Source organism: Quercus suber, unplaced genomic scaffold (genome assembly GCF_002906115.3).
Source record: "Quercus suber isolate HL8 unplaced genomic scaffold, Cork oak 2.0 scaffold_732, whole genome shotgun sequence".
NCBI lineage: Eukaryota > Viridiplantae > Streptophyta > Magnoliopsida > Fagales > Fagaceae > Quercus > Quercus suber.
Genome location: NW_027070172.1, coordinates 215,104 through 229,330, shown reverse-complemented (window position 1 = coordinate 229,330; position 14,227 = coordinate 215,104). Strand labels below are relative to the sequence as shown.

Below are 14,227 nucleotides of genomic sequence, written 5' to 3'. Positions count from 1 at the left end.
AATGTGTAAAAGTCAAGATTTGTTTTTTTTTCTTTATATATAAAAGCGGCTATGCCGCTACGGTGCTTCGGCACTGTGCATTCAATGTGTTTGCACTGTGCAAGAACTGTAGTGGTAACAGTGTTTTGGTGAGACACTATTTTTTTTTTTTTTTTTAAGTCTTCCGTTTGTATTTTTTTTTTTCCTTTTATATATATTGTGGTACTGACACAACAAATTTCATAATTATTGAAGTGCCAATTTCTTATACGTCAAAATAAAATAATAAAATATCAAATTGTGACTAACCATAACTGAAAATAAATCTATATATATAAAAGCACGAATGCGCTAAATCACTATAGCTACAATGCTTTGGCTTCGAGAGCCACTTTTTTTTCCCAAGTTTTGAACAATAACTACAGTACCAAGTGGCACTGTAGCTACAGTTTTTTTTCTTTTCAGTAATCAGTTTTTTTTTTCTTTTAAATATTTATGTAAGTTGGTCTATATATTGTTATACTGACACAATAAATTTCACAATATTTTCACAATTATTGCCGTGTCAATTTCTTACAAGTCGAAATAAAATAATAAAATATGAGACTGACCAATCACAACTAAAAATAAATGTTTTAAGAAAATGTTACAACACTTATTGTGGAGTGCTTTTAGTTTATTCAACTGGCATGGTAGCTATAGTGCCTAAAGTTTTTTTTTTTTTTTTTTAGTAATCGGTTTGTGTTTTTCCTTTTTCTTTTAAATATTTATGTAAGCTGGTTTATATATTATTATACTGACACAACAAATTTCACAATATTTTCACAATTATTGACGTGTCAATTTCTTACAAGTCGAAATAAAATAATAAAATATAAGACTATGACCAACCACAACTAAAAATAAATGTTTTGAGAAAATGTTACAACTCTTATTGTTATCACAATGTTTTCATAATTGTTGATGTGGGGGGAAAAGCCCAACCTTACGTAGTGGGCCTAGGGCCCTATTATAGGATTACTGTGTATCCGAAGATAAGGAACCAGCTGAGATGGAGTCCATCTGGAAGAAGGATTCTTGGAAACGAAGGAGGAGTACAATCTGAAGAGGTCGTCAGCGGTCCGAAGAGGTCTTACTCCTCGGATACGAATAGTCTTGATTAATCAAACGTGTGGAAGGTCCGAACGATCTTCCTAGCAACCCCAATGATAAAGATAAGCTCTGAGTATGTCTGGAGACGATAAGAACGAAGAAATATCTAAAGGAAAAGCTGCTACCACCGTATTAAATGCACTGCAGCAACTTTTCTGGCCGCATTTATGTGAAGAAAACTCCTGAACGGTGTAACCTCAGTTACCGCCACTCACAAAAAGCTAAAGAAGATACATGACATGACATGCACTCAAGTAGGTACCCAGATGAAGAATAAGTGGACGATGGGGATAATGGGGAAGGATGCTATATAAAGAAGAAGGGCTCCTAATAAAATGGGGAGGAAGATAGACGATAGAGAAAGAAAGAAAGGTTTTACTGTAACCCTTAGAACTGTAATCATTATTCAATTTATCATAAACCTCTTCGGACTTCAACTTATTTCATCTTTACCTATATCTTTATGCTGGTTTATACTTGGACGTTGTGATCAACCGTTGTGAATTCCACAGTCAACCTAGCTCTATCATCCACATTCTACAAATTTATTGTTTTGGGCTTGGGCCACAAATCCTAACCCTACAATTGGCGCCGTCTGTGGGGAGAGTTTGAGCAGAAGTGGAAGCAACAGTTGATAATGGCTGAACCAGGGCAACAACCAGTAAAATCTGGGGTGTCCCAACACATAGACCTTTTTCTCAATTTGGAGCAGAGACAAGATCGTGAAGGCAGTGTGCATACTACACACCCTGAGCGAAGTCAACCACATGGAGGAAGTCACGTGTCTCATGTAGAGAAAAATAACAACATACAGCTGGAAATTGAGAGGTTAAAGAGGGAATTGCACCATGCAAAGAGAAAACGAATCTCTTCGCATTCTGATGAGGATTGGGGTGACAAGCAAGATGTCACTTACGAGTAGAGATCTCGGACACTAATCAGTGAATCATTTTCCTACGAAGAGGAGCACCGTTGCAAGAGGCAACCTCAAAGCCCATCACGTGGAGGAGTAGGAAACGATGCTATGAGCAAAGCCTTGAATCAAATCTCTAAGTCGCCCTTCACACACATGATCGAAGGAGCGAGACTTCCTCAGCGTTTTAACCAGCCAACCTTTACCATTTATGATGGTAAAACAGACCCTGTGGAGCATGTAAGCCACTTTAATCAAAGGATAGCTGTCTACTCCAAAGATGAAGCTGTAATATGTAAGGTCTTCCCCTCCAGTCTTAGACCAGTTGTAATAAGGTGGTTCAACAGCCTGAAAGCAAATTCCATCAATTCTTACAAAGAGCTCACTCAAGCATTTGGTTCACGTTTTGTCACATACTGAAGAGTGGCCAGGCCCTTGTCTTCTCTGCTATCCTTGAGCATGCAAGAGGGTGAGACCCTGAAGGCGTATTCAGATAGGTATTGGGAGATGTTTAATGATATGGAAGGCAACTTTGATGCAATGGCCCTCGACACGTTCAAGCTCGGCCTCCCTACTGACCACGGTTTAAGGATGTCCTTGTCTAGTAAACCCGTTACTAACATGTGTCAGCTCATAGACCGTATTGAAAAATATAAAAGAGTTGAAGAAGATCGAGAACAAGGGAGGGTAAGGACAAGGTTATCCCCCAGGAAATGAGGGATTTTAGGTCAGACCGTTACAATAACAACAAGCCATGGAGAGATTTCGTTGGGCAGTCAGGATCAGCAAATGCTTAAGCAGTCAATACTGTGTTCAATGAGCCAGTCCACCAAGTTTTGGAAAAGATCAAGAATGAACCATTCTTTAAGTGGCGAGTAAGATGGTGGGGAATCCTGAGAGGCGCAATCACAATCTCTATTGCCAATACCACCAAGACCATGGGCATACCACTGAGGATTGCAGAAGCTTGTGGGATCACTTGGACCAGTTAGTCCGCAAAGGTAAGTTGAGACACCTCTTGCATCACTCCAGCGGCCGAGGAGGTCAGATGAATTCTGAGCCCCAGAGGAACGATTCTTCGAAGCCTCTATTGGGAATTATCAACGTCATCTTCACCGCATCGGGGAGAACAAGGGCCTGGCTGTCCAAGATTATGTCGGTAGCCCGGTTACCAGTAGGGGACTTTGGTCAAGATCCGAAGAGACCTAAACAGGATATCCAACCAGTTATAGGGTTCTCGGATGATGACAAGATTAAAACCATCCAACCCCATGACGACGCTCTGGTAGTCACCCTCAGAATTGGAGAATATGATGTGAAGAGGGTACTGGTGGACCAGGGTAGCGCGGTGGAGATAATGTACCCTAACCTCTACAAGGGGCTGAACCTAAAACCTGATGACTTAACACCATACAGTTCTCCCCTGGTTAGCTTCGAGAGAAGAAGCGTCACCCTGAACGGCTAAATATGATTACCTGTGCAGACTGGCTTGAAAGTAGTGAAGGTGGATTTCATTGTTGTAAATGTGTATTCCCTTATACGACAATTGTAGCCAGACCTTAGCTACATACGCTAGGGGCTGTTTCCTCTACTTTGCATCAAAAAGTTAAATATCCATCCAAAGGGCAAGTTTGTGAAATTCGGGGAGATCAATCTTCGGCCAGACAATGCTTGGTGGCTGCCATCCAGCACAAGCCCAAAATTGAGTCCTCGATCAGGGCAGAGAGCAATTTATAGCAGTTAAAAAGTCGAGTATTGCCCGTCGAAGATCTAGATGAAGGCGTTAGATGTGAGGATTTAATAAAGGTTCTAATTGGAGACAATCCCGAAAGGTTCTTTCAAGTCGAATTTCAGATGCCTCTACCAAAAAAGGAAGAGCTAATAGAGTTCCTTAAGAGAAATCTTGACGTATTCGCCTGGAATGCTTACGAAGCCCCAGGAGTGGATCCGGAATTCATTTGCCACCATCTGAATGTCAACCCACTGATTGTCCCCAAGAAGCAGCCTCCTCGACGCTCATCCAAGGAACATACAGATGCGGTGAAAGAAGAGGTAATGAAGCTCAAACAGGCTGGAGCTATTAAACAAGTTTTTATCCCGAGTGGTTAGCAAATACTGTGGTGGTAAAGGTGGCAACCCACTGATTGTCCCCAAGAAGCAGCCTCCTCGGCGCTCATCCAAGGAACATACAGATGCGGTGATAGAAGAGGTAATGAAGCTCAAACAGGCTGGAGCTATTAAAGAAGTTTTTTATCCCCAGTGGTTAGCAAATACTGTGGTGGTAAAGAAGAAGAGCGGGAAGTGGCGAGTCTGTGTAAATTTCACCGACTTAAATAAGGCTTATCCTAAGGACTCATTCCCTATGCCGAAAACTGATCAACTAGTAGATGCCACTGTCGGCCATCTTCGGATGAGTTTCTTGGATGCTTTCCAAGGCTACCACCAAATACCGTTAGCCCCGAATGACCAGGAGAAGACCGCTTTTGTTACCCCTATTGGTAATTACCATTATAAAATGATGTCATTCAGTTTGAAAAATTTTTTTTTTTTTTTTTTAAATATTTATGTAAGCTGACATATATATTTTTATTTAACTATATAAAAAAAGTCAATGGCTCATAAATAGCACTTTTTTAGTTTATTCAATTAGCGAGGTGCCTTTTTTATTTTTCTTTTTCTTTTTTCTTTCAAATATGCGAGTTGGTTTGAGCTTTGTTTTTATTTTTTTTTTAAGATCTTTATATGTTTACTTTGTACTTACAATGCAAGTTTACATTGTAAATACACAAAAGTGGTTAATATTATACACATTTGCACTAAAAATGGTAAATATTGTACAAAGTTTGTAAATGTGTACAAAATTTGCCAATTTTTTTGCGTCTACAATATAAATTTACATTGTAATTAAGTACAATGTATACATAGAGATATTTTGAAAATGTTGTAATGCATGTGTCAATTCCTTATAAAATAAAATAATAAAATATTATACTGAGATCTAGCAAAACTAAAAATGTCGTGACATTTTGTTGTTATTACAATATATTCACAACTATTGAGGTGTAAGTTATAGGCCAAAATAAAATAATAAAATATTAGACTGAGATCTGTCACTGTCTTATACGATTGAGATTAACTTTTTATGACATAACTATCAAAATTCTTAAAATTAATGTATCTTTTGATTAATGTAAATCTCTATGTATTTTAAAAATCAAATGATTTATATTTTTATTTTGTGATACAAATAAAATATAAAATTGATCCTAATTACTACTTTTTTTTCCATGGCTAGCTCGTGCCTTGCACGTGCTGCCTTGACTAGTTTTCATAGAAATTGCAAAGAAGGGGAGACTTTTTCAAAACCCAGGGGGGCCATGGCCCCCTCCCCCCACTACCAATGATTAGAAAAAATTATAAAAAAATGATGATACATTTTGTTTATAGTGTTACTTCTTTAAGCAAGATGTTGGTGAGTGAATGGGAAATCAAATAGTTTAATGATTACTTGGTTGTATGCATTGAAAAAGATGTAGATGATAGCATTAATAATGTAGCTATTATATAACAATTTCAGAATATGAAAATCTCATAGAACAAAATTTTAAAACTTTATGTATATGCATTTTTTTTTTTTTGATGTCGACATATTCAAATTTTATTTTTATTAAATTTTGCTTAATTTAATCTTCTTAATGATCAACTAATTTCGTGTTAAGTGATAAAGATTCATCACCCAAGATACCATTTACAAAAGCATAAAAACGAAAATCAACATTCAGATATAGGGCACAAACTAGAAAATATGGACGAAGAACATCAAAAATCATTGCCGTAATCATCGTGGTTGTGGTCGTTGGCTTCAGCTTTCATTAAACTCGTTGCAAAGCAAATATAGGGCGCAATATTGAACGAAACTGGATGAGATCGGAGAGGCTTTGAGGTGAGAATCTTAAATTTTCGTCTTCGTCTTCTTCGGCAAAGAGACTGAGACCGAGAGGTTGAGAGAATGAGAGAGGCGCGGCTGACATTCAGTGGCCGGTGGCATGAGACATGAGAGGAGAGTGAGTGAGAGTGGGAGAGAAGAGTTAGTGAGAGTGGGAGGGGCAGCTAGGGGGCTGAGTGAAATGAGAAATGGATAAGTTAGGGTTTATAAGTTTATATATATACTAGGGTATTTTTGGTAATTTACTTTAAGCGAGTCGGGTCGGGTCCAGGTTCGGGCCGGGTTTTTGTAAAAACCCAGACCCGCTTCGGGTTTTTTTTTTTTTAAAACCCATACCCGACCCTATTTTTAATCGGGCCAGGTAAAATCCGACCCATTAGGGTCGGACCGGACCGGGTATCCGCAAGTCGGGCAAAAATTGCCATCCCTAGTTTCTTATACATCAAATATAAAAAAATGCTAAGTCCACAACATTTTAACATTAATTTATACAGTGCCTAATTTTTTTCTTTTAAATATTTATGTAAGCTAGCATATCTATTAACTATATAAAAAGTGCCAAAGGCTCATGAATAGTATTTTTTTGGTTTGTTCAATTAGTGAGGTGCACTTTCTCTTTTCTTTTTTCGTTTCTTTTTTTCCCCTTCAAGTATGCCAGTTAGTTTGAGCTTTGTTTTTGTTTTTGTTTTTTGTTTTTTTTTTTTTTTAAGATCTTTATATGTTTACTTTGTACTTACAATGCAAGTTTACATTGTAAATACACAAAAGTGGTTAATATTATACACATTTGCACTAAAAATGGTAAATATTGTACAAAGTTTGTAAATGTGTACAAAATTTGCCAATTTTTTTGCGTCTACAATATAAATTTACATTGTAATTAAGTACAATGTATACATAGAGATATTTTGAAAATGTTGTAATGCATGTGTCAATTCCTTATGGGTCAAAATAAAATAAAATAAAATAATAAAATATTATACTGAGATCTAGCAGAACTAAAAATGTCGTGACATTTTGTTGTTATTACAATATATTCACAACTATTGAGGTGTAAGTTATAGGTCAAAATAAAATAATAAAATATTAGACTGGGATTTGTCACTGTCTTATACGATTGAGATTAACTTTTTATGACATAACTATCAAAATTCTTAAAATTAATGTCTCTTTTGATTAATGTAAATCTCTATGTATTTTAAAAATCAAATGATTTATATTTTTATTTTGTGATACAAATAAAATATAAAATTGATCCTAATTACTACTTTTTTTTCCATGGCTAGCTCGTGCCTTGCACGTGCTGCCTTGACTAGTTTTCATAGAAATTGCAAAGAAGGGGAGACTTTTTCAAAACCCAGGGGGGCCATGGCCCCCTCCCCCCACTACCAATGATTAGAAAAAATTATAAAAAAATGATGATACATTTTGTTTATAGTGTTACTTCTTTAAGCAAGATGTTGGTGAGTGAATGGGAAATCAAATAGTTTAATGATTACTTGGTTGTATGCATTGAAAAAGATGTAGATGATAGCATTAATAATGTAGCTATTATATAACAATTTCAGAATATGAAAATCTCATAGAACAAAATTTTAAAACTTTATGTATATGCATTTTTTTTTTTTTGATGTCGACATATTCAAATTTTATTTTTATTAAATTTTGCTTAATTTAATCTTCTTAATGATCAACTAAAAAAATTCGGGTGCCGCCACAGCTCTCTCTCTCTCTCTCTCTCTCTCTCAAAATAAACCAGCTGTTGCTTGGTTCAATAGGAAAAATCAAACAATTATAAGTTTCATTGCCTTTTGTAGTGAACGCATGTGAGTTGTTTGCCACTTTTTCTAACATGAAAAACTGATATTGGTATTCATGGCCGAGCACTGGAGGATACTATACTGTAGAGGAGTATTGTAGGTTGCTTTCATGTAGGTTCTTTCCATGCTTTTGTGAAGAAATGGAACAACAAAATCATTCCGCTTTTGCTTGGTCTAAATATTGGTGCTCCAAGCTCCAATTGCAGGCTAAAGTTAAACTGCTTTCTTTTTGGTAAATAGGAGAAATGCATTAAACGTAAATGGTTAAATTGTTCTAGTAACAAATGAGACCAATTACAGGCCAAACTACTTTTGCTAACAAGAAGAAGTCAACCTAATCCTTTGAAAAGCTTTATTCCAATCATCTAAGAATATAATTTCAATGAAGTCATAAAGTAAATGGGACCGGTGCCCAAACAAATGCATAATCATAACAGTGTCAACTACTTTTCTTTTTAAAAGCAAGAAGAGTTTGCTTTTTTTCTCAAAAGCAAGTTTCGGATAGATTAGAAAGAAGATAGATTTGTCTACGTCATCAACTAACATTGCAAATGGCAACTGGTCCTACTATAAGCTATGCTCTGGATCAGAATACCCAAACATTAAATGACTAAACTTATTGGCTATTATTGCTATGTCCTTAATTTGAATTTGAGTTTGTATAATAAACAAATATTTATAAACTTTTTCTTTGAATGAGAGTCCTGGCAAACCAGTGACCATATAAAGTAAGATTCGATAAAGGTGGAACTCGACAATTATTGAAGTTTCAAACTCTCTTTAAAAAAAAAAAAAAAAAAAAATGAAAGACAAAACCTTTTTTTTACCTAGTAAAAGCAATGAAGTCTCTGCAGTGGTTTATGATTTTTACTAAGGCTATGTTTGATTCGGCTGTAAAGAAATTTGGGAAAATGTTTTACACCCTAGATGGTGTTTGGGTAAACATGAAAATTTGTTCAAACTGAAAGTAAATTTAGTTGACCAGAAAATATGGTGACGTGAAGTGTAATATGTTTTACACTTCAAATTACTTTCAAATCATTTTTCACTCTCTTTACATCACATATCTGCTAGCCAAAGGAAAGAGAGAGAGAGAGCTTACCCATGGCTCCACCGTAGCTTCATGCCTCCTATCACCGGACCGTCGTTGTCATCGTTCACCATTGCTCCACCGTGAGCCACCCACGAACTAATCAGACCACCCTGACCTACCCACAAATGAACAGATTGAACCACTGTGCCCACCCACCCATCCACTACCATGACTAGATCAAACCACCTTTGCTTTGACAAGTCATTTAGATCTCGCCATCAATCTCATCGTCATTGCTTCTCTCTCTCTCAAGCTCACCGTCGCTGCTTCTCTCTCTCAATCTCGCCACCACTGCCTCAACCCTCTATTATTTTCTCTCAAATCTCTCTCTCTATATTACAATCTAGTGTTGGGGTTGCAGAATTGAGATTTTCTTTTCTTTTCTTTTCTTTCTTTTTTTTTTTTTTTGTTTCTTTGGGTTTATATATTAAGATTTTTTTATTATAATATTTGTTTGGAAGCTGAAAAAAATGCGAGAAATTGGTAGAAAATGTATTTTCTACAACATTTTCAAGAACACAAACAAACACATGAAAATATTTTCCAAAAGATTTTTTGGAATGCAACCAAACACCTAAAAATATTTTCCTTTCTCAAAAACATTTTCAACTGAAATTATTTTACACTCTGAAAACATTTTACATTGAGCCAAACATAGCCTAAGGTTATCTCCATCTACCTCTAGGCTGCATGCTTCTAGCACAAAAAAAGCTTTTGTTGATTGGAGGAATAGGGTGAATGAGTCAGATTGTGGATAATTTTTGAATGGGGGCCAACTTTGCTTGGAAAGCCAGCCATATGTGAGGGAATCTCTGTCTTTGTTAGTAATTTCTACTAAGGTTATCTCCTAATCTCTCCAGGTTGCTTGTTTATGGCACAAATAAGTGTTCATTGATTGGAGAATCAGGTGAATGATGGACCACTTTACTTGGAAAGTCAGCCAATTGTGAGGATATTTGGCAACTTCACAGATTTGGCTGCTATAAAAATGACTGCAAAATTTAGCTGAAGTTTTAGAATGCATAAAGCCTAAAAAATAATTAGGCTGAAGTATGGCCTTCGCAACAAGTCCAGGCCCACAAAGATTAAAAATGAATTACAGACGTCTACAAAGCACTCATTTCAATTACAGATGAAATGTCTACAAACTACAAAGCACTCATTTGAATTACAAATGAAATTCATTATTTAAACTTGTTCCACCAGAGCATGTTATAACATGATGTTCTACAAATTACTAGTACCTCCGCCATAAAGAGGACTCTAGAGCCAGGGCCTTGACTGCAGCTTTGAGGTCCTTAAGGCTGTAAAGCCACTGTTTTGGTGCATTGGAAGAGGTCATGGACCTGTCCCCATAAAGAGAAGATTATCATTCCCTCCACTAGCCAATTGTTGGTCCGAGGAAAACCATTTCAGTCCACCCCTCCTGATTGTGTCCCTCCATAGGTTTCAACAATGTGGGATCTCACCCTCATATTCATTGTTGATAATTTTACCATCCATTCCTCCAGATGTAAGGACATGATTTTTCCAGAGGTATTCTGCGTTGTGTAGAGCAATGGCAAGGACATTGCATTTGCTGCTACCCCAGTCAAGTAAATTCAAACTCAAATCGTGAAAGTATTGAGAGCATCCAATATCCTCTCAGAACTCTGTCAGAATCAAATTGGAACAATTAGGAGTAGTATACAAACACACATCAGAAGAACGGAGACAAAGGCATCAAAATACAAAACAGATTAAGCCTTTTACTAATTTAGAAGCACACCCATGTTCCAATCAACAATCCAAAATACTAAAACCCATGTCTTAAAATAAATCCTCAATTCTTTCATTCAAACACATGTATCAATCAATCATCCATTCAATAAATTTGAGAAATGTTATGCAAATATACCTGAGGAATGTGTTTCCGGGGTTTGTCAGGTTTGGTGTGTGGAATAGATTATGATGATGATAAAAGCCATTCCCGTGGGATTGGGAAGGCCAAGATTCGAGTCCGAGTCCGGTTCATGTTGAAAGCCACGGAAAGTTTTTCTTGGAAGCAGCGAAGGGAACCAATGGATCCTGCAGAGAGAGAGAGCCAAAAATAATAATAAAAAAAAAAACAAAAAATGATTATAGATAGCAGAAACAGAAGATGAAAAAACAAGAGAGAGAAATAGAGTACTGTGTTGATCATTGCGAGAGCTTTGTTGTTTGCAGAGAATGAATGGGACAGATTTCAAATTTGATCGACATTTGAGAGAGAAGCGAACCATGTCTTGGTGTATGAGTATTGCGTAGCCGTAGAGTAGGACTATGGGTGTTTTTTGTTTTTTTGTTTTTGTTTTTGTTTATCAGAATGACTAGGAGTAGGCCTTTAAATTTATGACAAATTACATATTTTTAACTCTTTAAGTCTTTAACCTACTTCTCAAAAAAAAAAAAAAAAAAAAAAATTTTAAGTCTTTAACCTACTTCTAAAAAAAAAAAAAAAAAAAAAAAAAGTCTTTAACCTATCACCTCGATTATATTTCCCTCCAAAATATATCTGTTTTGGGTGTTCAATATGATGGAAATACTAGCATGTGCACGACAAGTTACTTCTGAACCCACTATGGGAGTTGAATTCTAACATCTAAAATTAAAACATGGAAATACCTTATGAAGAAAATTATATTCAAATTTCCCTCCCCCAAGAGCCTTGTGTTTGAAAGAAAATAATTTACTATTTGAGCAAATTAGGACCTACTATTTAATATTTATTACATGTATATGTGAAATAAAAGAACATATCACCATGTCATCCCCAACTGTGATGGGGCTATAAATAGTAAATTAATTATGAACACAAGGCTACGCAAATAGTAAATTATATTTTTATGAACATATGCTTAATTGTGTTAGTAACTTAGAACACGTTTGGTACACTGTAATGATTATTACATGAAAATAAGAATAAGTATTACAAGGAATACATCAAGTTGAAATGTAATAAGTATTACTATTCATTAGTTTGGTGGCCATTTAAGAATATGCATCCACAATTTAGAAAGTATAAAAAGAAGGAGTAATTAAATTATTTTTAAGTCAAAATTCCTAAAATACACTTATTTTAAGGGTGTTCAAAATAGAGTTAATAATTAACAAGAAGGAAAATTTATTTTCTTTCCTTTTGAAAATGTGGCAACTAATGGCTTTTTAGGAAATTTCTTTAAAAAGTTATTACATAAGGTGAAGGAATAGATATTCAATACTTTTGATAAGAAATAGTTATTCCTCATTTTGAAGAATAGTTATTCATAAGAAATAACTATTCATTGTAATAAAAATATAACCAAACAACCGAATAGTTATGCCATAAGAATATCTATTACATTACAGTGTCTATTACAGTCTACCAAACGTGCCCTTAGTGGTTTCTAATTGGGAATGATATGAATTGTAGAGAAATTGACTTAATTCAAGATAGTCACTCTCCATAGAGAAATATTAAGAGAGAGAGAGAGAGAGAGAGAGAGAGGAAATGCACTAAGCAATGAGTTGATTTATTCTTCAATGATAGAAATGTGATTACAAGTAGGTATTTATAGAATCATAAAACTTTATATTAGCCCTCATGGCCTTGTCCTAATGGTTATATTATTCCTCATATGTATTAATAATTCCAACATGTATTAAATGTAATTAACATGTTTTGAATCGTAACTAATTAACTAACTAACGAAATGCATTCTATACCCAAATGTGGGTTCCTAACAAATTGACACCACCTCTCCTAGTATTTCCAACGAAAACATACATGGTTCAAATCCCCCCCAACCTCACTTATCAATGTAAAAAAAATATAAAATAAATGAGTTAAACAGGGCAAAAAAAAAATGGTAAATTGCAAATTACACCCCTAAAGTTTGGGGATGTTTGGATTTTACACCATGATATTTCAAAATTTAAATTTTACCCTTGAAGTTTGGAAGTGTTTGAATTTTACACCCCCAAATTCTGAAATTTTAGAATGTAAAATCTAAACACCCTAAAATCCAAATTCTCCTAAAATTTAGGAGTGTAATTATGTTGAAACTTTCTTTAAAAAAAAATAGTTCAAAGTTTAAACTATATCCTCTATCCTACAAATACATCTTAATTTCTTTTATTTATGAAGAAAATCATTATTCAAATCTTCATTTTTATTATTGTAATTATCAAATTATTATTAAAAAGGAGAAAAGCTAACTGATTTATTCAAAGTATTGTTTTAGAAAATAGTTTTAAAAACTTTTTATCGAAGAAGAGAAAAATAACTGATTTTAAAAAAAATATATATATTTTTTATATTGCTCATAAAAATGGTATAAGATTTTTCTTAAATTGACAAACTAACAAATGCTCTAAGGAGTAAGGAGTGATGGCCAAGTTCTACAATTATTTTAAGTGCAAAAATGCATAGATTATCTAAATCTACTGAGTATCTATAATAATTGTAGGGGATACAAAGTACAAACTACTAGTTCTACATATATAGAACAGAAGGGGAAAGGTAATCCATGCAATCATTCATTCAATCAGAGTAATATTTGACTCAATCCTTCATCAATCTCCAATCATCAACCTTAATTTTATTTTCTTCCCAACAGCAAAAAAAAAGAAAAAAGAAAAACCATTTCACTAGGTAAATAAAATTCCATCATCAATTCAATTGAATTCACCATATTCCCCTATTTTCTTCGACCCCCACCCAAAAAACAAACCCAGAGTCCCAGGAAAAGAAAGTTTATGCTGTGATTAGTTGTAGGGCCCGACAAATCATCAGTCACCAGATCAAAACTACACACATCCCAACCAACTCCAAATCCATTTTCACTCATCCACAGCCGTCAATCTTTTTCTCTCTCTCTCTCTCTCCTCAAAATTTTCTCTGTTCCAAAATTATGGCTCTCTCTCTCTCTTTCTCTCTCTTCAACTCTATCACGAAAACCAAGAAAAAAATTAAGGAAGGCGAATAATAAAAGAGAGAAATCCAGTCAGTCCACGGGGAAAGAAACCAAAAAACAACAAAGGAAAAGAGAAAAATCTAGGGTTCCTAAAAAAATCCAAATCTCTCTCTCTCTCTTTCCTCGTTGATTTTTCTTTCCCTCCAAACAACATTTCCTTCTCCTTCTCAAAATTTTTTCCCTCTTTTTTTTTTTTCTTGGTTTTTTCCTAGAAACCGAGGGAAAATATTTACCCATTTTCCCCGGGTTTTTCGTTGCTAGGCCTCTTCCGGATCCGAATTTTCTGTGAGGAAGAAGATTTTATTTTCCCGGGAAAAAAAAAAAAAAATTCGCCTCCATTTTCATGGTTTT

The 14,227-nt window shown here is 35.0% G+C and overlaps 1 protein-coding gene across 1 annotated transcript; it reads left to right on the top strand.

The window, feature by feature from the left end:
- The first annotated feature begins 2,200 nt into the window (after positions 1-2,200).
- LOC136064673 (uncharacterized) lies at positions 2,201-2,761 on the top strand. The gene is made up of 2 exons (XM_065766697.1): positions 2,201-2,379; positions 2,467-2,761. Exons 1-2 carry the CDS (start codon positions 2,201-2,203, stop codon positions 2,759-2,761), a joined length of 474 nt encoding a protein of 157 aa, XP_065622769.1.
- Positions 2,762-14,227: the final 11,466 nt, after the last annotated feature.

Coding starts and splice junctions, on each gene's coding strand:
- LOC136064673 (XM_065766697.1), top strand. CDS start 2,201: ATGATCGAAGGAGCGAGACTTCCTCAGCGTTTTAACCAGCCAACCTTT. Junction 2,380..2,466: donor CTTAGACCAGTTGTAATAAG/GTGGTTCAACAG, acceptor CACATACTGAAG/AGTGGCCAGGCCCTTGTCTT.